Source organism: Carassius carassius, chromosome 28 (genome assembly GCF_963082965.1).
Source record: "Carassius carassius chromosome 28, fCarCar2.1, whole genome shotgun sequence".
NCBI classification, from domain to species: domain Eukaryota; kingdom Metazoa; phylum Chordata; class Actinopteri; order Cypriniformes; family Cyprinidae; genus Carassius; species Carassius carassius.
Genome location: NC_081782.1, coordinates 29754127 through 29777176, shown reverse-complemented (window position 1 = coordinate 29777176; position 23050 = coordinate 29754127). Strand labels below are relative to the sequence as shown.

At 41.6% G+C, this 23050-nt stretch overlaps 1 protein-coding gene across 1 annotated transcript in view; it reads right to left on the bottom strand.

Annotated features, from left to right (window-relative positions):
• Positions 1-23050, bottom strand: part of si:ch1073-280e3.1 (complement C2) — a 38023-nt gene that overhangs the window by 3596 nt on the left and 11377 nt on the right. The window contains exons 8-18 of the mRNA XM_059514966.1: positions 16529-16667; positions 16327-16458; positions 15370-15474; positions 14996-15133; positions 14387-14484; positions 13961-14090; positions 13550-13694; positions 13032-13108; positions 12833-12924; positions 1013-1145; positions 887-936 (exon numbers count right to left, since the gene is read on the bottom strand). Coding sequence (XP_059370949.1) covers positions 887-936; positions 1013-1145; positions 12833-12924; positions 13032-13108; positions 13550-13694; positions 13961-14090; positions 14387-14484; positions 14996-15133; positions 15370-15474; positions 16327-16458; positions 16529-16667 — 1239 coding nt within the window. The remainder of the gene's footprint in view (positions 1-886; positions 937-1012; positions 1146-12832; positions 12925-13031; positions 13109-13549; positions 13695-13960; positions 14091-14386; positions 14485-14995; positions 15134-15369; positions 15475-16326; positions 16459-16528; positions 16668-23050) is intronic.

Below are 23050 nucleotides of genomic sequence, written 5' to 3'. Positions count from 1 at the left end.
AAATGTACAAAATATCTTCATGGAAAATGAAATTTATTTTTCGCAAATTTTGACCCATACAATGGTGTGTATTTTTTTTTTTTGGCTATTGCTTAAAATATACCCCAGTGACTTAAGACTGGGTTTGTACTCTAGGGTCACATATTCAAAAAGTAATAATCACTTTAATGTAGCTTGCACCAACAGTTGTACACGGAAGCAGGTCTGGGCTGATGTGTGGAGGTCAGTCTCGTGAAAACCAATGTTTGTTAGGAGGAGCAAAGGAAGTCTCCTCTTGGTTTATATCGAAATCATTCTTCTTTACAAATCCTTCTTTTGTACTTTTGCTAGATTAAAGTGATTATGACCTTTTGGATATGGATATTTTTCTTACAAAAACACTTTATTTTATGGATGTGCAATTTTTTTATTTAATTTCTTTTGGACTGATGCATGCAACACCCGCTGAGTGGCAATAAACAGCTTGAAAGTTCAAAGACAATTTTTAGGATAACTCTGACTGGAAAGAAAGTCATATACTCCTAGGATGACTTGAGGGTGAGTAATTTATGGACTAATTTTCTTTTCTGGGTGAACTAATCCTTTAAATATATTGAAGTTGATGCTGCCTGCTGTGCAGTCATAAGATATCTTCCAGTTCAGTTTGCATTTTTATCTCATTTCACACATGAACCAGTCAACTCTTTTTTTTGCTCCCTGCTGCCACTTCACTTCCTGCTGATAATTAAAGTCAGTATGAAATGAAAATTCACCCTAGAAATGTTGTACTTCCTGCCAATGATAACGCATGTCATATAATTTGACCTCTGTAGTAAGTGCATCTTATTTTAAAGGTTGAATTATTTATTTTTTAAAGAAATTAGAAAATAAACTCCAAAGAACTCACTTGGAAATATCGCATCCTCTTACGCAGAAAGAGAGGTCCTCCAGAATCCCCTGCAAAGAATTACACTCTTAATGTGCAGTCTAAGTGCGTGTATATAACTATATCTTTCCATTTCTTCAAGCTTACCTTTACAAGTCAACTCTACTCTGTTTTTCTCTGTTCCTCCAGTGCACATGAACCGGTCTGTGATCACTTCTGACAGAGATGCGGTGCTGTGCTCAGGAATGGTGGATCTTGCCTCCTCTATGCATGAACCTCTCTGTGGATGAAAGAATTATACTCTTATAAACAAATCAAACAATTACATCATGCACTGAATAATTCGTCAAAATGAATCACAAATAATTCCAAAACATTTGCTGACAAAATCCGCCACGTAAACATAATTTTGTTACTGTAAGAGTTGAACAAACATTACAAAATGTAGTAAGGTGAAAGTGGTGTTTTATTTACATTATAACATAAGTGTATTAATGACAAAATAGATTTCTGTAGAGTATAATAAGCCAATTTGATATTCTGTCCAATATAGACCCAATAGGAATAAATAAATGTGACCCTGGAACACAATACCAGTCATATGGGTCAACTGAATTGATTTATAAATCATACAAATGCTGAATAAACAAGCTTTCCATTGATGTATGGTTTGTTAGGAAAGGACAATAACCGTTTAAAACGATTCAGTTCGATTTGGTGATCTGGTTCAAGAAGATCCGGTTACATCGAATGATTCGTTCAAGAACCGGATATCACAAACTGCTTTGTTTTGAACTCTCTCTCACAACAGACCCAGAAGAGAAGACAATGCTGAATAAAGTCGTAGTTTTTGCTATTTTTGGACCAAAATGTATTTTCGATGCTTCAAAATATTCTAACTGACCCTCTGATGTCACATGGACTACTTTGATGATGTTTTTCTTACCTTTCTGGACATGGACAGTAGACCGTACACACAGCTTCAATGGAGGGACTGAGAGCTCTCGGACTAAATCTAAAATATCTTAAACTGTGTCCCGAAGATGAACTGAGGTCTCACGGGTTTGGAACGACATGAGGATGAGTTATTAATGACATAATTTTGATTTTTGGGTGAACAAACCCTTTAAGTCACTGGGGTATATTTGTAGCAATAGAAAATTGTGTGTCAAAATTATTGATTTTTTTTGTACATTTCCTACTGTTAATATATCAAAACTTAGATTTTTAATATGCATTACTAATAATTCATTTGGACAACTTTAAAGATGATTTTCTCAATAGATTTTTTTACTTCCTCAGATTCCAGATTATCAAATAGTTGTATCTCAGACAAATATTGTCCTCCGAACAAACCACACATCAATGGAGAGATCATTTATTCAGCTTTCATGATGATGTAGAAATCTCAATTTTGAAAAATTGACACTGTGGTCCAGGGTATGTACATACATATGTATATATATATATATATATATATATATTGAAATATTTGTCTTTTTCCTAAATGTGTCACTACCAAAACACAATAATATAATATATAATTTAATAAAAAGGTATATATTGACCTATCAAGATTTTGCTTACATCTACATTGTAAATATATATTTTGTTCAATTTCATTAACAAGTTTTCAGAGGTAAATCAATAACAATTGCAATTTTAAAAGTTAAGTGGGGAGGAATAGCCGTCAGACTAAAGTCCCATCTGGTGCAGCAGCAGTTATCTTCTGCTTCTTGGCCTCCTCTCTTCACTGCTCTGGTCGGAGATCATTTCATCTTTTGGCGCTCCCTGCTGCCATATCGCTGGATTCGACTGGTTACTACAGACTACACTTGCTATTTCGAAGCTGGATCCAAGATTTCGCCGTGGATGAGTAAATCCAGGTAATCTCCGCCAGTATTACCACGATCCACAGCAGACCTATGATATGGTTCAGGCCAGTATGGCACTGATCAATGCTCGCTAACTGGTCAATAAGACTTCTACTAAATGATTTTATCACGTCAGCTGGTTAAGATGTCTTATTTGTGACTGAAACCAGGTGATTTCTCGCCTTTCTCTGAACTTCTGCCTCATGATTATGCATTAATAAATACACAGAGGTTAAACGAGACTAGGTGGAGGGTTAGCTCTTTTTTTTTTTTTTACTTTTATGCCGGACTCTACCCATGAATGCCTTCCACAGCTTTGAACTGAAATTATATCTGTTAAATTCCTCCAACCCACTGGTGGTGGCTTTGATCTACCGTCCTCCAAAACTTTCAAAGGATTTTATTAAGGAATATGCAGTCCTTTTAAATGAACTCTTTATTAAATATGATCAACTGATAATTCTTGGGGACTTAAATAGTCACATTTGTTTTGGATCTGACTCTATGTCAAAGGACTTTTTAAACTTGATCAAATCATTGATCTCATGAAAGGCCCTACTCATATTCAGGGTCATATGTTAGACCTGGTTTTGTCACATAATATGCTCATCTCTTATATGACTATCTAGAAGTTCAGCATGTAAAACCGCATGGCATAGCTAGATGGTCACGCACCTTTAATTGTAATACCATCAACATTTTTTCACAGATGTATAGAGAAATCTGCTCTTTTGACCTGTTAGAAACCCCCCTGAATAATTTGGACAGCGTCTCGAGACCTATGAGGGCATGATGGGAACAGTTTTAAGCTTTAGTTCATATTTAAAGGACAGGAGAGTCTCTGTTCAATTATTCTTTGTAAAATGCAAAATATTAAATCTTACTGATTTCAGAGTTAAGGATTCATTAGTTTGAATATACATTGAACCAAACACTATCATAACTTCTTAGTTGATAATTCAGTAATATAATAATAAAAAATAAATTTTTGACAAAACATTCCATGTTTCGGTAGTGACAATAATGCTTTGGAAGTGACCACATCACATTACAGAATTTTAACCCACATAATAAAACACTACTAAAGCATACTTAAATGCTAAAACTAACTAAAATTGTGTTAAAGGATTATGTATTCCCTGTTGTCACTACTGAAACAATGACGACATGTTTTATTTGTGACTGACAATTTTAGATACTTTTGAACCTAGCTGAAAGATACTAATCAGCACATGGTTAGCTAGCACAGTTCTGAACAATAGTACTCATTAAAAACTAAATGTTACGGAAAAACACCCCCCAAAAAAAGTGTTTCATTATTAAAAAAAAGGGTGTTTGGTAGTGACATTCTTTAAAGTTACACACAGATTTTTCAGACTTTTAAACTATGGGATTTAAATGCTGCCATGATTCAAAACTGAAAATACAGGTCTGAAAGGTTGAAACTAAGTGTTCGAAAACTCAAAATCTTACAAAAAAAAAGTTTTGCAAGATCGAAAAATAAGATTTGCAAGCTTGCAAAATGTAAAAAAAATAAAAATATCTGTGCAAACATTATGTTGTTTTTGAGATTTCCTTCTTCAGAACTGCAACATTTTTCTACGATGTTGCGCAAATAATTTTTCAGAGTTTCAAATTTGTCAGTGTTCTCCCACTGTATTAGATTGTTTTCCACGTTTGAAACCTTGAAAATAGTGATCTGAAAACTGGTGTGCGAATGTGTGAAAACAAGTTTTTGAAACTCTGAAAACAGAGCTTTGCAGGCTTGCAAAGTGGTAAAAAAATTACATCTCTTCAAACGTAATTTTGTTTTTGAGATTTCCCTCTTCAGAAGTGCAACACTCTTTTTTATGGTGTTGTGCAATCATTTTTTCAGAGTTTCAAATTTGTCACTGTTCTCCCAGTGTATAGTTTGTTTTCCATGTTTGAAACCTTGTAAATAGTGATCTGAAATCTGGTGTGGGAATAGGTGAAAAAAAGTTTTGAAACTCTGAAAACTGAGGTACGAAAGGGCGAAACATATTACATTACATTACATTTGCACTCCTATTGCAGACTATTTTTTCAGAGCTGAGTTTACAACACCCACTTTGCGGAGATACGCACACACAGTTGCGAGTTTGCGTCTCACGTGATTTGTGGCGGTGTTGTCACGCAGCTCTGCTCTGAAATAGTGATGGCCGATTCGTGAACGAATCGTTTCTTTCGGACGTGTCCGTTTTGAGAACAGAGGAGCTGATGATACTGCGCATGCGTGATTCAGAGTGAAGTCGACTGACTCACAGCACGTCTGAACCGAACTGATTCTTTTGGTATTTGATTCTGAACTGATTCTGTGCTTATGTTATGAGCGCGGGTAAACCGAGGGCTTGAATGAAGGGGCAATCTGGCGAAACGTAAGTTCATTTAATAACAAATACATCGCAATGGTTTATGTATAGTGGTTTCTGCGCTGATGACACCTAATTTATTTACTTTATATCTTCAAGACTTAAATCCTCATATGCACATTATTGCTGTTACTGTATTTGGGTGCGTTGTTGCAAAACTTAATTGTAAACTTTTCATGATTATGAGGTTTTTAACTGACTAAAGTTATGATTACTGACTTTATATATTTGAATGTTTGATAGACGTGACGCCATTACGTCATCGCCAATGACGTCATTACATCGAGCATAAAAGAACCGGTGAACCGGTTTATTGAATCGAACCGACCGAAAGAACCGGTTCGCGGAAAAGAATCGAACTTCCCATCACTAGTATACTGATGCACCGCCGGTGTATCAGTGGTAAACTCAGTGGCTACTGGCAATTGTATGGTGAATTTCAGCGACAAGTGGGTAAACCTTTATTTTAGAACTGGACCGCGACGGAACCGCCCTGTGGACAGAAATCTGTGCCTCCTCTGTTTGCGTGTCCTGTGCGCTTTTGTCATTGGCGGAGCAGTCGGTCAATCCCACCTTTCCAGTAAATACGACTTGTGATTGGACTGTACGTCAGCAGACAGCAAAGCATTGGCCAAGAGCAGAAGGCCCTCCCTCCAGGCTTTTTTTTAGTTGCGAGGTTGCGAAGCTTCATTTTCGCTCAGTCTGAGTTTCAGAGTCTCAGAGCAGAGCTGCGTGACAACACTGCCACAAATCACGTGAGTCGCAAACTCGCAACTGTGTGTGCGTATCTTCGCAAAGTGGGTGTTGTAAACTCAGCTCTGAAAAAACAGTCTGCAATAGGAGTGCAAATGTAATGTAATGTAATAAGTTTCGCCCTTTCGTACCTCAGTTTTCAGGGTTTCAAAACTTTTTTTCACCTATTCCCACACCAGATTTCAGATCACTATTTACAAGGTTTCAAATCTTGAAAACAAACTATACACTGGGAGAACAGTGACAAATTCGAAACTCTGAAAAAATGATTGCACAACACCATAAAAAAGAGTGTTGCACTTCTGAAGAGGGAAAACTCAAAAACAAAATTACGTTTGAAGAGATGTAATTTTTTTACCACTTTGCAAGCCTGAAAAGCTCTGTTTTCAGAGTTTCAAAATCTTGTTTTCACACATTCGCACACCAGTTTTCAGATCACTATTTTCAAGGTTTCAAACATGGAAAACGTCTCAGGTTACGACTGTAACCTATGTTCCCTGAGAACAGGGAACGAGACACTACGTCAGAATGACGCTTTGGGGAACGCCTCAGGCGTGACAGGTGTCTGAAATCACTATCAAATCACGGCAATCATAATGACCGGCGACAGCCCGTGAATCATTAACGTGAATGATTAACGTGCGACCTGCAAGTATAAAAGGGAGCCTTGCAAACATGACAAACATCCTATCGTCTGAAGGGACTGTTGCAGGCAGGCCCCGAGGCATGGCAGGAAGACGTAGTGTCTCGTTCCCTGTTCTCAGGGAACATAGGTTACAGTCGTAACCTGAGACGTTCCCTTTCGAAAGGGAACTCTACACTACGTCAGAATGACGCTTTGGGGAACGATATACCAACGCCACCATGCTAAGGGGAGTGCCTGCCAAGCGGCAGTGACAATTGACAGAACTAGCAAATTCAAATGAAACGCTAGAACCACTCACCCTCAGGTCACACTGGGCTGTCAGTGACAGCACTCCCTACGGTCATAGCCCAAGCTATATGATACCACAGAAAAACCTCCATAAACATAGTTTTAGTGAAAGGTCTACCTGGGCCTGCTCAAGGGCCTAGGACCACAACTTCAACTTCTTAGAAGGGGTCCCTTCTAGGGAATGTGGCTAGGGAACCTGAGGGAACCCCAGCCAGTCACTATTCAGGGGAACGTGCCACCTGAAATGCCACCAGGCAGGCCTGACCTGGTGTCACCATACAAGACACTATAGTCTGGCCACTTCCTGTCTGTCCGAAGACAGAGCCTCTGGACACTTGCCTTTAGGAAGGCATCCAACCCGAGGGACTGCGAAGCAGGCAGTGAACCACTCGGACCGGATCTCAGAGACGGGATATCCTGGAGAGTATGACTCAGCATAGTGCATTACAACCCTTGCCAGAGAGGGGAGTTTCTCTACTCGATCCACGGATCAACCCAGTGTTTGTGTTTCAAAACACTAAGGAGGCCTGTGAGGGCCTAAGGACTGATCTAACTGGGAGGCCTCATGAGAGGCCTACGACCGACTGATCAGACTCAGGAGACCACATACTCATACTGACCCTCAGTGAGGGGAGCATTAGATCTACCTGGTAGGCAACCAGGCTGTAGCAAGATAAAGAGGTTCCAGGAGGGAACCCGTAGCAGAGAATAAAAACTTGAGTCGAGCCAGGGCGCAAGCTCACCTTTGGTAGCTGCCTGATAAGGTCTGCTAAACTGAAAGTAAGCGGCCACTAGCTTACAAAACCCAGCACCACTGTGAAACTACTCAGGGAGACCTGGATAGGCCTACTACCTGACAACCACAGTATGTGGGAGCTCACCATCAGAGAGGCCTGGTGCAGCCTACTATCTGATAACCATAAAACGTGAGAGCTCACTTTCAGAGAGGCCTGGAGAGGCCTACTACCTGAAAAACCATGCTCAGTGGAACACACAGTAAGTGGGAGCTAACCTTCCAAGGAGGCCTGGAGAGGCCTACTACATGATAACCACAGTATGTGGGAGCTCAACTTCAGGGAGGCCTAGTGAGGCCTACTACCTGATAACCACAGCGCATGGGAGTTCACTTACAGAGAGGCCTGGAGAGGCCTACTACATGACAACCACAGTATGCGGGGGCTCAACTTCAGGGAGGCCTAGTGAGGCCTACTACCTGATAACCACAGCGCATGGGAGTTCACTTACAGAGAGGCCTGGAGAGGCCTGCTACATGACAACCACAAAACCTGGGAGCTCAACTTAAGGGAGGCCTAGTGAAGCCTACCACAGTACATAGGAGTTCGCTTACAGAGAGGCCTAGAGAGGCCTACTACCCATTACCAGAAAACCCACATTAAGTGGAAACTCAAAGTATGTTGGAACTCAACTCCAGGGAGGCCTGGTGAGGCCTACTACCAGAGAACCATGACATGAAGGAGCTTACTTTCAGGGAGGCCTGGAGAGGCCTACTACCTGAAAACCACAGCTGACAGTGGGCCAGACTGGCAGTCCAGTTGACTGTCTATGGGGCTTTGCCTTCAGGGAGGCCTTATGAGGCCTACTACCTGATAGTTCAACCTCAGGGCCACTTAGTACCACAGTATGAGGGATTCAGCCCTCAGGGAGGCCTAGTAAAGCCTACTACCTGATCTCCACAAAAAATGTGGGAGCCCATCTTCAGGGAGGCCTGAAGAGGCCTACTTCCTGAAACGGTCTAATCAGCTGGATGTGTACTGCTGCTGGGGACTCGCCTAACAGGGAGGCCCGGTCGAGCCTACTAGCTGATAGCGAGTCTTTCTGCTACTTTAATGAACACTGCTGGAACCATACTAATAAAAAACTTTCCTAAAGTTTTGACCTAGTGTATGCTCCACAATGTTGTGACCCACCTCCGAGGAGGCCTGTTAAGACCTACTACTCGGTAGTGAGTCTTCTGCCCAAACTACCAGGGCCAACCACCAAAGGTGAGCTGGCCTAGGAGCCCTATCTTAGGGGTTACCCAGTCAAGGAGGCCTGCTGGGGCCTACTACCTAACTGTGCAGCCTTCAAGGCAGAAAAACTGTTACTACAGCGCTTACAGCATCCTGGTACCTAATCACATTGCCAAAGGCAGTGTACTCAGCAAAAAGCAATACCCTCATAGCAGGGGAGTACAACATACGCCACTCTGCCTAGTGGAGGCCCCATTTTAAGGGCCTACCTACTAAATGCAAGGGCATCAGCTCATGGCAATGCTCTGGCTTCAAGGGAGCGGAGTTCAAATACCGGAATGAAATGTAGTTAGAACTCCCTGCTCAACCGGAGCCATCATGGTGTGAGGTAGATAATACAGAGCTGAGAATGGATTACTCAAAACTACCCTGCGTTAGCGGGGGAGTAACACCATATGCCCCTGAAATGTTAGACAGGGAGCGGGCCTGCAAGTGGCTCCAAAGGGTGACAGGGATTTGTCCTGTGCCCAGCCTGGGGGAGCGGAGCTTGCTTGCAAGCCAACCAACTTTCACCCATCGTCCGAGCGGTTCAGCTCAACGGGCTGAGTGGAGCCAGCTCTAGAGGCCTAAAAACAAGTAGCTCTGTTCGGCAGGGTCTGGCAAACTATCACATCGCAGAGCGAAAGACAGCCTGACCCGCCTGAAGGATCATACCTCAACTACCACCCTGCATTACTCTATCACCCCTGAATGCAGTGAAAGGGGCGGGCTTTGGCCAACAACTCCCATTTAAGGGAGGAGGCTGAAATCTCGGGGAGGAAGCCTACACATAATAAAATGCGGCAGCTATACTTAGCAAAACGCCTCCAACATCCCAAACATAGCCTAGGCCAGCTACAGAGGCGGCCCGGGTTAGGGCCGACCTACAAGCATAGATCTACCTGAGGGATCGGAGGAGCCACAGCCTACTTGATTGAGAGGCTGTGAAACACTCAACCTACTGCCAGGGGAGCGAAGTACTCAGGATACCAATGTCACAAACCGAAAGGTAGGACATAAGATCTATCTGAAGCGCCAGCGTCAGTCTAAACCTAAAGTAAAAAAGTCTTTTTTTTTTTTTTTAGGAAGATCAACTACTCTACCCCTAGGCGGCTTAAAGCCCTGAGGCTAACATAGAAATGAGTGGTGGCCCACCACGCATAAAAATGTCATGACAGGAAGGCCATCACCTACTCACACGGGAGTCAAATCTTTTTTGAGCTTCTCCCTAAATCGTTCTAGCCACAAGCTGGGGGGGGGGGCTTCAGGGCCCTGAAGTTCCAATACCTTACCTCATTGCTCCTCTAAGAATGACTCCCTAGGTCTATACAGGGAACAAGGTCTGTAGAGAAATACAAATCAGTGTTAGTATACACACAGAAATTATATTAAAAACCAACCAGTTCACCTGCGGCGTGCAGAGTGAAGACTCGCCAGAGAGTTCTCTATGAACCTGGGGGCCATCACTTTACACGCCTGAAAGAGGCGCTCTCACCAACCAAGCCGAGGCGGGCCATCAGAACCTTGTTCTCATCATAGACCCAGCCCCAGGCCTGGTGTAAGAAACGCCTGGGGAGTCGGGAAAAAGAGGAGAGGGCTAGGATAGCAACAGCCCTCCAGGAGATGATCCATCACTAACGCTGTGATCGTTTGTACTGGATCACCTCCCTCAGATCCTTCTTTTTCCTGCGGGAGTCACGCCTCCTCTGTGACCTGCTCCTACATGGAGGGGGTGCACGAGAGGCGACACTAGCTCTCTGGCCCTGTCTACGGCCCTCAGGTCGTGAAGGGCCAGGCTCTCCCGCCTGTCTGGGCTCGGATCCGGATCTCAGCGGTATACAGGTCTTAAACGCCGCTGAGCGCGCCTTCGCCTCCCTGAACTTTCCAACCACCGCCTCCACGGAGGTGCCAAAAAGTTCAGAGGGCGAAACCGGTGCATCAAGGAGAAAGGCCTTCTCTTTCTCCCCGATGCCAGCCAGGTTCAACCACAGATGCCTCTCCGTGGCCACCATTGCCGCCATCGATCGACCGATCGAAGCGGCAGTCTGTTTAGTGGCCCGGAGAGCAAGATCTGTGGTGCGGCGCAGCTCAGCCACCGCCTCAGGGGACAGCCCTGCCCCCTGGTCGAGATCCCCCAGCAGGTCGGCCTGGTACGCCTGCAACACCGCCATAGTGTGCAGGGCAGCACCGGCCTGACCCGCTGCCGTGTATGCTCTGCCATTCAAACGCGCTGTGGTCTTGAGCGGTTTGGATGGCAGGGCTGGAGCACTCAGTGTCGACGCCCGCCCAGACACGAGATGGTTCGCAAACGTCTCGTCAATGGGCGGCATCGACACATACCCATACTCGCCAATCCCCTCAACATCAGCGAAACTAGCCCGCTGATGTTGGTGGATCCGAGCAGAGTATGGGTTCTTCCATGCCCTCTCGATCTCAGTATGGAGATCAGGAAGAAATGGAAGGCTCGCCTGAGCTGGTGGTCTATGGCCGGGGAGAAATCGATCGTCCAGCCTGCCACGAACAACTTCTCCCCTAACGCGCCGCCATGGCAGTTGCAACCTGTCAGTGGCGCGTTCCATTACATCCAGCAGCTCAGCATACATGGGGCAGGGTGGCTGAGAGGGTTCAGGGTCCACCTGAATGACCTCCTCATCATCCATCACCTGCCCGTCCTGAAGAGCATCTGTTGCAGGAACAGTAGGAGAAAAATCCTCTTCGTCATCCACCTGCAACTCACCCTCGTCATCCGCCGAATCATCTGAGAGGTTAACACCTCTCTCAAGACGATCGGCGAGATCCCTCTGGGAACCCCATGACGCGAGTCGCCGCTCTGCCTCAGCGCGAGCGGGACCTGAGCCACGAGGTACAGATGGTGAGCCCTCCTCACTCGAGAAGAAGGCTAGACGAGAGCGGAGCGTTTTCAAAGCAAAACGCTCACAGTTTGCACAGACAGCTCCCTCAAGAGCCGCCTGTGCATGCTCTTTGCCCAGACAGAGAACGCACAGTTCGTGTGAATCACCCGGCGTCAAATACCTTGGGCACGGATCCGCACACTTCCTGAAGCTTTCAGCCTTCTCCGTGCGTTTCATTTTCTTTGCCGACTTTTCCAGCGATATCAAACAGACAGTCCCTGAAGACGAAAAGATGTTTGTCATGTTTGCAAGGCTCCCTTTTATACTTGCAGGTCGCACGTTAATCATTCACGTTAATGATTCACGGGCTGTCGCCGGTCATTATGATTGCCGTGATTTGATAGTGATTTCAGACACCTGTCACGCCTGAGGCGTTCCCCAAAGCGTCATTCTGACGTAGTGTAGAGTTCCCTTTCGAAAGGGAACAATCTAATACAGTGGGAGAACACTGACAAATTTGAAACTCTGAAAGATTATTTGCGCAACATCGTAAAAAAATGTTGCAGTTCTGAAGAAGGAAATCTCAAAAACAACATAATGTTTGCACAGATATTTTTATTTTTTTTTTACATTTTGCAAGCTTGCAAATCTTATTTTTCGATCTTGCAAAACTTTTTTTTGTAAGATTTTGAGTTTTCGAACACTTAGTTTCAACCTTTCAGACCTGTATTTTCAGTTTTGAATCATGGCAGCATTTAAATCCCATATTAAACACATTTACCTCAAAATGATGAGACCTATCTACCCACATAATGTAGCTTTGAGACAGGAATATTTCATGATCATAAATGTAGGGGTGTAATTAAAATCAATCTCAGCCAATGGACTAAAACGTTACATTTTGATAGCGACATGAAAATGCGCAAAACATTTACATTAAGTTTCATAATTTACAAAGAAAATATCAAATAAGTATTTTTTTTACCTTAACTTTATTGTATATATATATATATATAACAACAATGGAATAAAATGCAAAATTAATTCAATATCATAAGTTGAAATTTAGGGGTTAGGGTTCGAGACAGCCACCTCCCATATAAAACGTGTTTGTGTTAAGTGTTAAGAAATAGGAGTTTATAAAGAAATCCTCACTTTTGCACCGATATGTATGCGGGTGTCTGATCGATGAGTGCCCTGTCTGATGAACTGAGCCGGAGTCTCATCCAGATGCAGCAGCATATTCTCTGAAAACAACCATTCATTCGTTATAAAATGATTTTTAGCTACAGATTAAGAGTCTTCAAAATATCTTCATAACAATAGATATTAATAGAATTTTATGAACACTTACTGTGCTGGTCACATGTAGAGTCTGGAGCCAATCGGAGAGCACGATTTGATGAACTGGTACAAGGCAAACAAATGGGCCTGTGGACAAAGTTATAGATGTAATGCTTTCACTGGCAAGACATAACTACATGTCAATAAATCCGAAGGCAATCCACTAAGAGTTATGATATATCGTTAACCCATTTAAATCCCACTGGAAGGTTTTCATTAATCAAGCTCTTTTTAGTGCGTAATTAAATATGTGCAGTTTCACATGTCTAGTATAAATAGTTTTCACATGACCAGAGCAGTTTAATTCCAGTTTGCACCTCGAGAAGATGATGACTGCATCAAAGCTAGTAATGTATGTTAAAGATATGACAAAGATACACATTATTGATATATTGTTTAGTTTTAATTTATGAGTAAACATCTTTTGACCACTGGTATAACCGTGAACTTCGGTACACAACATAAATCCAATTGCAGTTGTTTGTGAAAACCAATAGAATGAGAAGAAACGTAAAAGCTGAATCGTACCTTGCATTCTTAGATATTTTAATATCACTCAATCTAATCAAAGCAATGTCGTAATCATAAAACTCTTTGACATTCTTGTCCTGAAGGCCTCTCACATCAAACCGTGGATGAAGAATCAGCTCCATGGCTTTAGCTTTGCCATTACCTTTGTAAGAGAATCGAAGAATTGTAAATGTTCATGTTGAAGTTTGACTCATTAACAGCATGAAGTCAACATGCTGACCCAATTTACTGTTCATGGTCATATTGATTTATCTCTGCACATTATTTTAAATCACAAAATGCTGTTTGAATCTTTTATCAAATTGGGTTCTGCCAACTTAATTGATTATCTTTGTGTGGAATATAGCATTAGTTTAAGTCCTTGAATTCCATGAAGATGCTGGAAATAAAAAAAACACCAGTTCTTACCATGTTGAACTGTTATATCTGAAGCACTGGCTGTTGATATAGATTCATTCGAATCCACTTTTATTAAGCAGTGTGCAGCTGTCAACACCATGTTCTTGGTCAGTATAGACCCTCTGCATGTTCGAGGTCCCTGGATGACAGAAAAACTGATCAAATATCATCTACCTTCCAAATGCACCCGTTTTTATAAACAAAACTCAGATAATCCACAAGGGAAACATGCAACAGATATACAGCAAGATAATGAGAACAAAACTGGGAACAGGTGAGCACAATTAATCAAATCATATCAACAAGTGAAGAGAGGGAACAAGAGAGAGTTTCAAAGGAAAACTAAGCAGAAAGTCCATGAAATCGAACATAACTGTGACAGATGTCTTTATCACTTCTTTATGTAAGTTTCACTCTTGATGTGAATTTACTAACCCAGTAAATATCGACGTGCCAAGGTTTGGTGGTGTAAGTGGTTTCAGATTTGTCCTGCTCCTCTTGTGCCACTCCACACTTAGTCACGGCAGAATCACCTGGACAAGAAGAAGGAGGTTTACACTGCGCAAATCCAACACTGAAGGGATTGCATCTTGGAAAAGAGACTTTTTTAAGGTCAACAGAAACCAGCATACATCTTCATAGTTGAAATCACAATCATTTGGCATTTTTTACATCTGTTTTATTGGATACTGTGATTCTATTGTGCAGAAGAACCAGCAGGGCACTACAGACTATGACTGGAGAGAAAAGTCTGGTAACACTTTACAATGCAGCGGCACTAATATGCATTAAAGCAGACGACTGGAAGTTGAAAATGCATGCTTCTACCCATTGTGGTAATTAACATATGCATTTACACTATAGTTAATATAATATCTTATTAGGGAATTAATACTTTAACACATTAGCAACACCTGTAAAGTGTTGCAAAAGTTTCATATATAATACCTGCAATTGTGAATTGTTTTTGATGCTGTATTTAAAAGTGAATCTGCGACGCCTACAGTTTATCCTGATTCTACTACTGCTGACCTGATTACTTACTGATCATTTGATTGAACACAAGCCCGAGCTGTCTGTAGTCCTTCAGAACGAAAACATGACGCTCATCTTTCTTGCAAGAGGCAATGCTTTTGAGTTCTATCTTGTTAACTTGTTGTCCAACAGCAAACACATAGACATCTGCAGAAACACAACAACATACACAACTGGTAACATTAAGAGAGAGAGAGAAAAAAACATTACCTAGAAACATTCACAAAATTAAACTTTCATGAAATACACACATGAAAATCGTTTAAACTTGTCACATACAAGTAGGTATGTCATTAAGGTAATTAAACCATATTCATTGTAAAATTATAGACATTGTATACATTAGTCTGGTAGCATTAGGGTTAAACCTTTATGAGACTAACCCAGGAGCTCCTCTTGTGTGTGGTCTTGTGAGTTTGGTTTGTAGCCAAATAAGTTTCGGATCTTGGGTAAAACGATTTGTGGGCTGGGTCCCATATTAGAGTAACCTGAAAATACACAAAAGCAAAATAAGTACATGATTGAATGACCTCTAAAATAAGAAGTGACGTTAAGATAGTTCACTTAAAATTTAAAATTCTTTTATAATTTACTCTCAACACCAACGACATATTTTGCATCCTTTGTGTAGCACAGAATATATTTCGATTCATATGAAGTCAGTGGAGTCCACTGAGGCTGGGACCCTACAGTTCACATTTTATTTTATGTTCCTAAGAAGTCACATGACCTAAGAATTGGTAAGTGAGTAATAAAATTTTTCTTTTTCAGTCAACTACCACCTTCAGACAGATTTACACTGAAAAAAGAAAATATTTTCTTACAGAGTATTTTTGTCATTTTCTTTTCTGGTATAATTATCTATAAATTCTTGAATCAGGATGACTTTACTTGAATCTAAAATGACTTAGGATATTATGTGTTGTTTTCTGAAAAATATATATTTTTTAGTTTTTGCTTAAAACAAGCAAAAATATCTGCCAGTGGGGTGAGAGAAAAATATTCTTGTTTAGCCTCTGAATTAAGATGATTTTTCTTACTGCACTGGCAGATATTTTTGCTTGTTTTAAGCAAAAGCTAACAAAATTACGTTTTTTTTTGTTTGTTTGTTTTAAACAGACTCAATATATTAAGTAATTTTACTTGTCAAGTAAATGCATCTTGATATAAGAATGTTTAGATATTTATGCTAGAAAATGTAAGTTGGAGACTGATGGTCAATCCTACAGAAGTGTAACCGTGTGTTGCATCTACACTGATCACTACAGCACACACATATACTGGAGAAGTAACTTTGTTTAACCCATTACCCTTAGCCGTCTCATACAGGTCAGTCTTACCGTCGGTTGCAATGATGATGACGTTCTGAGTCTCATTGAAGTGACTTCTTTTGTTCTCTCTGAGGAGAGCAAGCCGCTCGTACACCCTGTATAGGGCATCATGCAGATTGGTGCCTCTCTTACTCCCGTGGCCTAAAATGATTTCATAAAATTAGAAACTGGAGTAAGAACACTGCGATAAGTTTGTAGTAAGTGAACATACTTTCATCGCTAAACTCCTGTAATTTCCTCATGACGTAATGCACATCTTGACTCAGGTCGTTTGTAATGGACACGATTTCTTTGGTCTCGCTGGCATACGAGATGATGCCAAACCTCATGGTGACTTCATAGCTGTCCAGCTAGAAGATTAATTATTGCACAAGTGTTTATTTTGATTCAAACAGACGCTGGCTGTTTTATACTGTAAAACATTATGCACACATACAGTATATGAGGAGCAGTGATGCAGAGAAGGCCTAGGGTTTGAAATGTTTTGTGTATAATCATCATGTGAATATTTCTCCTAGACTGCTTCCTTTATATAAAAAAAAGTGTTATTTTTATAACTGTGTAATAATTTGCTGGTTATTGAACAGAACTCTAGTAGGAATTATTGGTTAAATGTTAGTTTTTTTTTTACTTATTACATGACTGTCTGGAATCATTTTCTCACATAAAAGCACAACAGACAAATCGGGTTAAATCGAGGTAAAATTTTGGCAAAAGTCTTGTAGTGTATTCCAGCCCTTAGGGGTCATTCACAGAAAACACCCCACTGTGTTCTAACCGCACTATTTTTGAACATTTGATCTGTTTTTACATGTATCAGATGTTCACAGGATGTCAACACAATGTCTGGACTTTGGACATTCACTGCAAAAAATAAAAAAATAATAATAAAGATTTTCTTTCATAGTATTTTTGTCTTGTTTTCCAGTATGAATATCTAAACATTCTTAAATCAAGATGCATTTACTCGATAGTACAATGATTAAAGATATTAAGTCTAGTTTTAATAAAAAGTTGTTAGTTTTTTGCTTAAAATAAGCAAAAATATCAGCCAGTGCGGTAAGAAAAACAATCTTAATTTAAAGGCTATACAAGAATATTTTCTTTCCCCCCTGGCAGATATTTGTGCTTATTTTAAGCAAAAATGAACACAATTTTTATCTTTTTTTTCATATATTTTTACTAGAAAACAAGACAAAAATACTAAGAAAATATTTTTTTTCAGTGTTGCTCTGCATCCAGCTGTTTTAAACAAGTTTTTCGAATTTATTATTTTCATATGCAGTGAGCTTTAAAAGGAACCCGGGTTAAGACTTGTATGGCTTAATATAATGTAAATGATGTCAAGTGAAGTCATCTTTATTTAGCACATTTAACAATACAGATGTCTCCTACTGAAGTATGTGGTAGAAAACCCAAAGACTTACGTTATAAAAAAAACCCTACATCATTTTATTAGGGCTATGACAATAAATCGATGCATCGTGAATCGAAAAACGATTCTGCGATTTTCCAAATACATCGTGATTCTCTCTGGACTCGATTCTGAGCTTAGATTTTAACAGCAGGTTGCACTGGGTGCTTTAGAAACAGCTGTAATCTGATTGCTTCCAGTTCCTTTCACACACACCACTTGAACCTCAAATAATCATTCATAAAGTTTGAAAAGTTTGAATCGAATTACAAGGGTGTTCACAATGGGCTTTGTTTGCATTTGTTGCACACTTAAAACAGACTCCGTCTTCCTTTTTGCAACTTTATTTAGCCAGTTCTGTTGAAACTATCTTTTTTACACGAAGCAACACAACATCTCATACCAGCCACGCTATAGCCTACGTTCCTTCTTTTTTTTCCGTCTGCGCTGGCCTATCACATCATCATAACTGAACTTTCACCTCTCAGTAACATAAATCAGAATAATTTCCAGAATATTTATCGAATTAAATTACAATGAAATTATAGTGATTCCCCTTACATAGTTCTAAACATATCCCTATTCTAGGAAATTATGAAATGATAAAATAATACTTATAAATAATAATTCTAGGTCGCAACACCCTCCCCCACTAGAAAAAAAACAAATGTGTCCAAACATTTTCTTTCCTATCTTCACAATATTAATCAACAATGTCTCCACAATGGAACACATGGAGGAAGGTAATTAACCAGGTATTTTCACACACATACATTACAGAGTGGTTATAACATATTATCTCTCCATATTCTTTTCTCTTTTTTCAAGTTTCTCATGGCAACAATACTAGACTAAGTGTCCATAGTCCATTAGTATTGAAGGGTGAATAATCCATTGAAGTATTGGTGGGCCCCCCAATCTTCACAAAGGGACAAGGAAAATACCACATACACCCAAACTTATGTGTCTACATATTCCAAAACCATGCATTTAGTAATCTATACCGTAAGTGTAAACACAACTACTGTTCCTGTAACCACTGCTTGTATATTACACCACTGTTTTAATTTCAATATACTAGGATAATAACCTAGTTCTGTACTTATTACTTAAATAACTGTCCAGATTACCTGTTCTGTATTATGTGTTAGCTACTACCATGAACTGTAACTTGTAATAGATAAACATTAACCATAAACTAACGAATAAGATTATCTCTATGTGTCTTTTATATCTATCCATGATAAAAAGGATACACAAATGATGATCTGGTAGAGAAACCACAGGCAGTTCCTGCGGACGTCTTCACACCAACATGGCAGGCCTTCAGCTGTTGAAAGGTTGGCTGGCCTAGCTGGTCATAGGTATAGATACGCCTGGGCTGCCTAGCTCTCCTTAGCCTGTTTCTCCACATCTCTGTATCACTTTGCTCATCCTCTGATTCAACAGCCGGAACCTCAATCTCCCTTTCCGAGCTATGTCTCTCCTCAATAGGCTCCTCTTCAGGCTGTAACTCCGGTACAAGCGCCCTCTCAGGCCTGTCTCGGGGTGTCTCTGTTCTAGGACAGAACTCTTTTGCTTCTGCATTCAGAGGTGTCTCAGCATGTCCCACTGCTGTCCAGAGACGATACTCCTCCTCACTGGAACTGTCTGTATCTGCTCGGTAAGTATCATGTCTGGCTATATGATCCCTTCTTGTTGTCCGTTTTGCTTTTTTTCTGTTGTTTTTCTCTTCAAGGTTGGATTCATGACCTTCCGGCTCTTCAACCAGATAAGGGCATGGTAGAAGTAGGTTACGATGTAACACCCGTCTTCTCCCTGTTCCTTGCAATGGTTCAATCACGTACACTGGACTATCAGGGCCTTTTCTTTCCTTGACAACATGAATCATGTCTTCCCAGTGGCTACGCAGCTTTCCAGTACCGCCTCTGGGCGTGAGGTTTCTCACCAGGACATGATCACCTGGTTCCAGAACAGAACTCCACGTGCGCTGATTGTAGTTTTTCTGTCCTCTCCTTGCACTTTTCTTCATGTTTTGCATCGCAATAGCATAGGCTTCTTGCATGACTTCTCTCCATTTCCCTGCATAGTCAGTCTGTGACTGGTTCCTTTCTCCTCCTTCCTTGGGGAACATTAGATCGACTGGTAAAGTTGACTCACGACCAAAGAGAAGGAAGAATGGGGAGAATCCCGTCGCCTCATGCACAGTTGAGTTATAGGCATGGACCACTTTGTTTAGGTGTTCTTTCCACCTTGACTTCTGAGACTCTTCAAGCGTGCGCAACCTACCCACTAGCGTTCTGTTGAAGCGCTCTGCAGGATTAGCTTGAGGGTGGTATGGGGAGGTGCGTGAATGGCGAATACCACAGTAGTCTTGTAACCTGTGAAAGAGAGTATTTTCAAACTCTTTTCCCTGATCATGATGTATCTTAGATGGAAAACCAAAACGCATAATAAAATCATCAAAGAGTTTTCTTGCCGCGGTCTTCCCAGACTTGTCTTTCATTGCGTAGGGCCTGTGCGTATTTGGTAAAATGATCCACCACTACAAGTATATACTCCTCACCCCCTTTACACTTGTCTAAGTGTAAGTAGTCAATGGATATCATCTCAAACGGTGCCGAGGTCTCAATGGTCTGGATAGGTGTCCTGATTATTCTGTTAGGTTTTTTCCTTTTTATGCAGCGACACATCTGGGTAACATAGTGTTCCATTTCCTGTCTCATCTTTGGCCAGAAGAACCGTTCTCTTGCGAGAGCCACCATTCGTTCGGCACCTAAGTGTCCCATTTCCCTGTGGAGATGCTTGTACACAATAGGCTTCAGGGACTCAGGAACAACTAACTGCTTTCTCGCTGCAGTCTCTCTTCTGAGAATGCCATTCTCCATCAATCTTTAGACGGGGCCACTCTCGGAGAAGTTGTCTCACTGCTCCACTTTCTGCCAGCTTGTCTTTATGTTTCAAGAATAAATGTGCTTTTTTCAAAGCCAGTGCTCTACTAATGGCTAAGTCTGCACTCTGGGCAACTCTGATGTCTTCCACTGCAAGAGGCTGGATTGGCTCTGAGATGTTACACTCCTCTGGTAGTGCATCGATGTTACATGTGACAACAGAGATCCAATCAACATCTTGGGTTTTATCTCTTTCCAGAGCTTTTCCGATGCATTCTATAGCTTCCTGGGGGCATTCTTCTGTACACTCTCGCATGATCTCTTCAATGGGCTTTTGTCTTCGTGACAGGAAATCTGCATCTCTGTTTGCTGTTCCGGGTCTGTACTTCAATGTGAATCTATAATCCGCCAGCTCTGCCACCCAGCGGTGTCCCGCTGCATTGAGCTTTGCTGACCTCGTGACATAGGTCAAGGGATTATTGTCACTATATACCACAAAGTCAGGTGCATGGAACAGGTGGTCACGAAAACGTTCTGTGATGGCCCATTTTAGTGCCAAAAATTCTAATTTGCCAGAATGTAATTCTTGTAATTCTTTTCTGCCGGTGACAATGTCCGTGAGCCATAGGCAATGACCCTAAGAACACCCTCTTGACGCTGGTACAATACTGCACCTAAGCCCTCTTCTGAGGCATCCACGTGAAGTACAAAGGGTTTCTCCAAGTCCGGATATGCCATCACTGGTGGATTTGTCAGCTGATCTACCATCCTGTTCAGTATTTCCTGGTGAATCATTGTCCACTGGACAGGATGGGATGGTGGCAACTGAGCAGACCTACGGCTTACATTCTTTCTCTTTTGGCTTTGCGTCTGTTCAGACTTGGGCTTTGCTAACAGTTCGTAGAGAGGTTTGGCTATCCTGGAGAAGTCTGGTATATAGGATCTATAGTAACTGAGGAAACCCATCAGCTTCCTCACCTCTCGCACAGTGGTTGGTGTCTCATGCTTCAGTGCTTGAACTGCTTCCCCCTCTTTGGGGTTCATCTTGTATCCCTCTGCAGAGATTACTCGACCCACATAACAGACCTCACTTTTAAAAAAGTCACATTTTTTTGGCACACATTCTCTTTGCCGTCGCAGTACCTGTCTCACGTTTTGGATATGTTGTTCAAAGCTGGAGCTAAACACTAACACATCATCTAAATATGGGACACACACCTCATCTCTCAGATCTCCCAGACATCCCTCCATGTAGCGCTGAAAAGCTGCAGGTGCATTAGTAAGCCCAAACGGGATCCTCACCCATTCATACAGTCCCCATGGTGTTATGAATGCGGTGCAGGGTCTACTTTTCTCACTCATGAAACCCTGGTGGTAAGCCTTGCCCTGGTCCAACACCGTGAACCAGGAGTTGCCCCCCAGGTTTTCCAGGATCTCCTGTATTCTCGGGATTGGATGACGATCCGGCTGTGTTTTCCCGTTCAGCAGTCTGTAGTCTATGCACAAGCGTAGACCTCCATCTTTCTTCCTCACGCATACCACAGGCGAAGAATATGACGAACAAGACTTCTGGATCCAGCCTCGACTGAGTAAGTCCTGTATGTGAGTTTTCACTTCTTGGTAGAGGTGTCTAGGAATTGCATTGTATGTTCTTTGGACAGGCACATTGTCTTTTAATTGTATGTCCATCTGCAAATTTTTGATACAACCCGTGTCCCACTCATCCTTTGCAAAAACATCACATTCCTCCTTGAGCATTTGTTGTACCTGTGGCCGTTGGTCATCTGGCAGATGGCTCAGGTCCACAGGTGGGTCCCAGGGCTCAGCTTGTGGCATAGAGCTGGATTGCTGTGCAAGTGAGGTGACACTGCTGCTGTCTCGCGCCTCAGGTCTCTGATCAAACATAGACTTTGTCTGCGACGGGTAGATGGCATCAACACTGTGCAACCACCCAAGTGTCGTGCGACTACATAGCATGATGTCATTGTCAGTCAGGTTTTCAACAGTAACCTCTATTTTACCGTTATCTTCAGAAGGGAGCCGAATTAACTGCTCTCTGATGACTAAGCCTGTTGGCCATGGTGTCTCATGGTTCGGCTCCAACACTACATGTGACGAATTCAACACTCTCTTATTTAGTAGGCCGCATGGCACTGCTACATTCATCTTGCATCATAAAAGCATTCTGAGCTGAGGTGCAAGTACATTCAACCACTTGCTCAATGCACAAGTGCTCCTCAGGAATCTTCTTCATGAGCATTTATGAATTTATGGCATTTTGGTGCTTCTGTGTGAATGGTCTATTAACAGTAAAAAGCCAGAACGCTGTTGCCTTTGTGAACAACATTGTCTCTATTTACTGGTAAAGTCATACTGGTAATTTTACAGCAATTTACCAGGAAAGGGGCTTATGTGGCATCGTATCAGT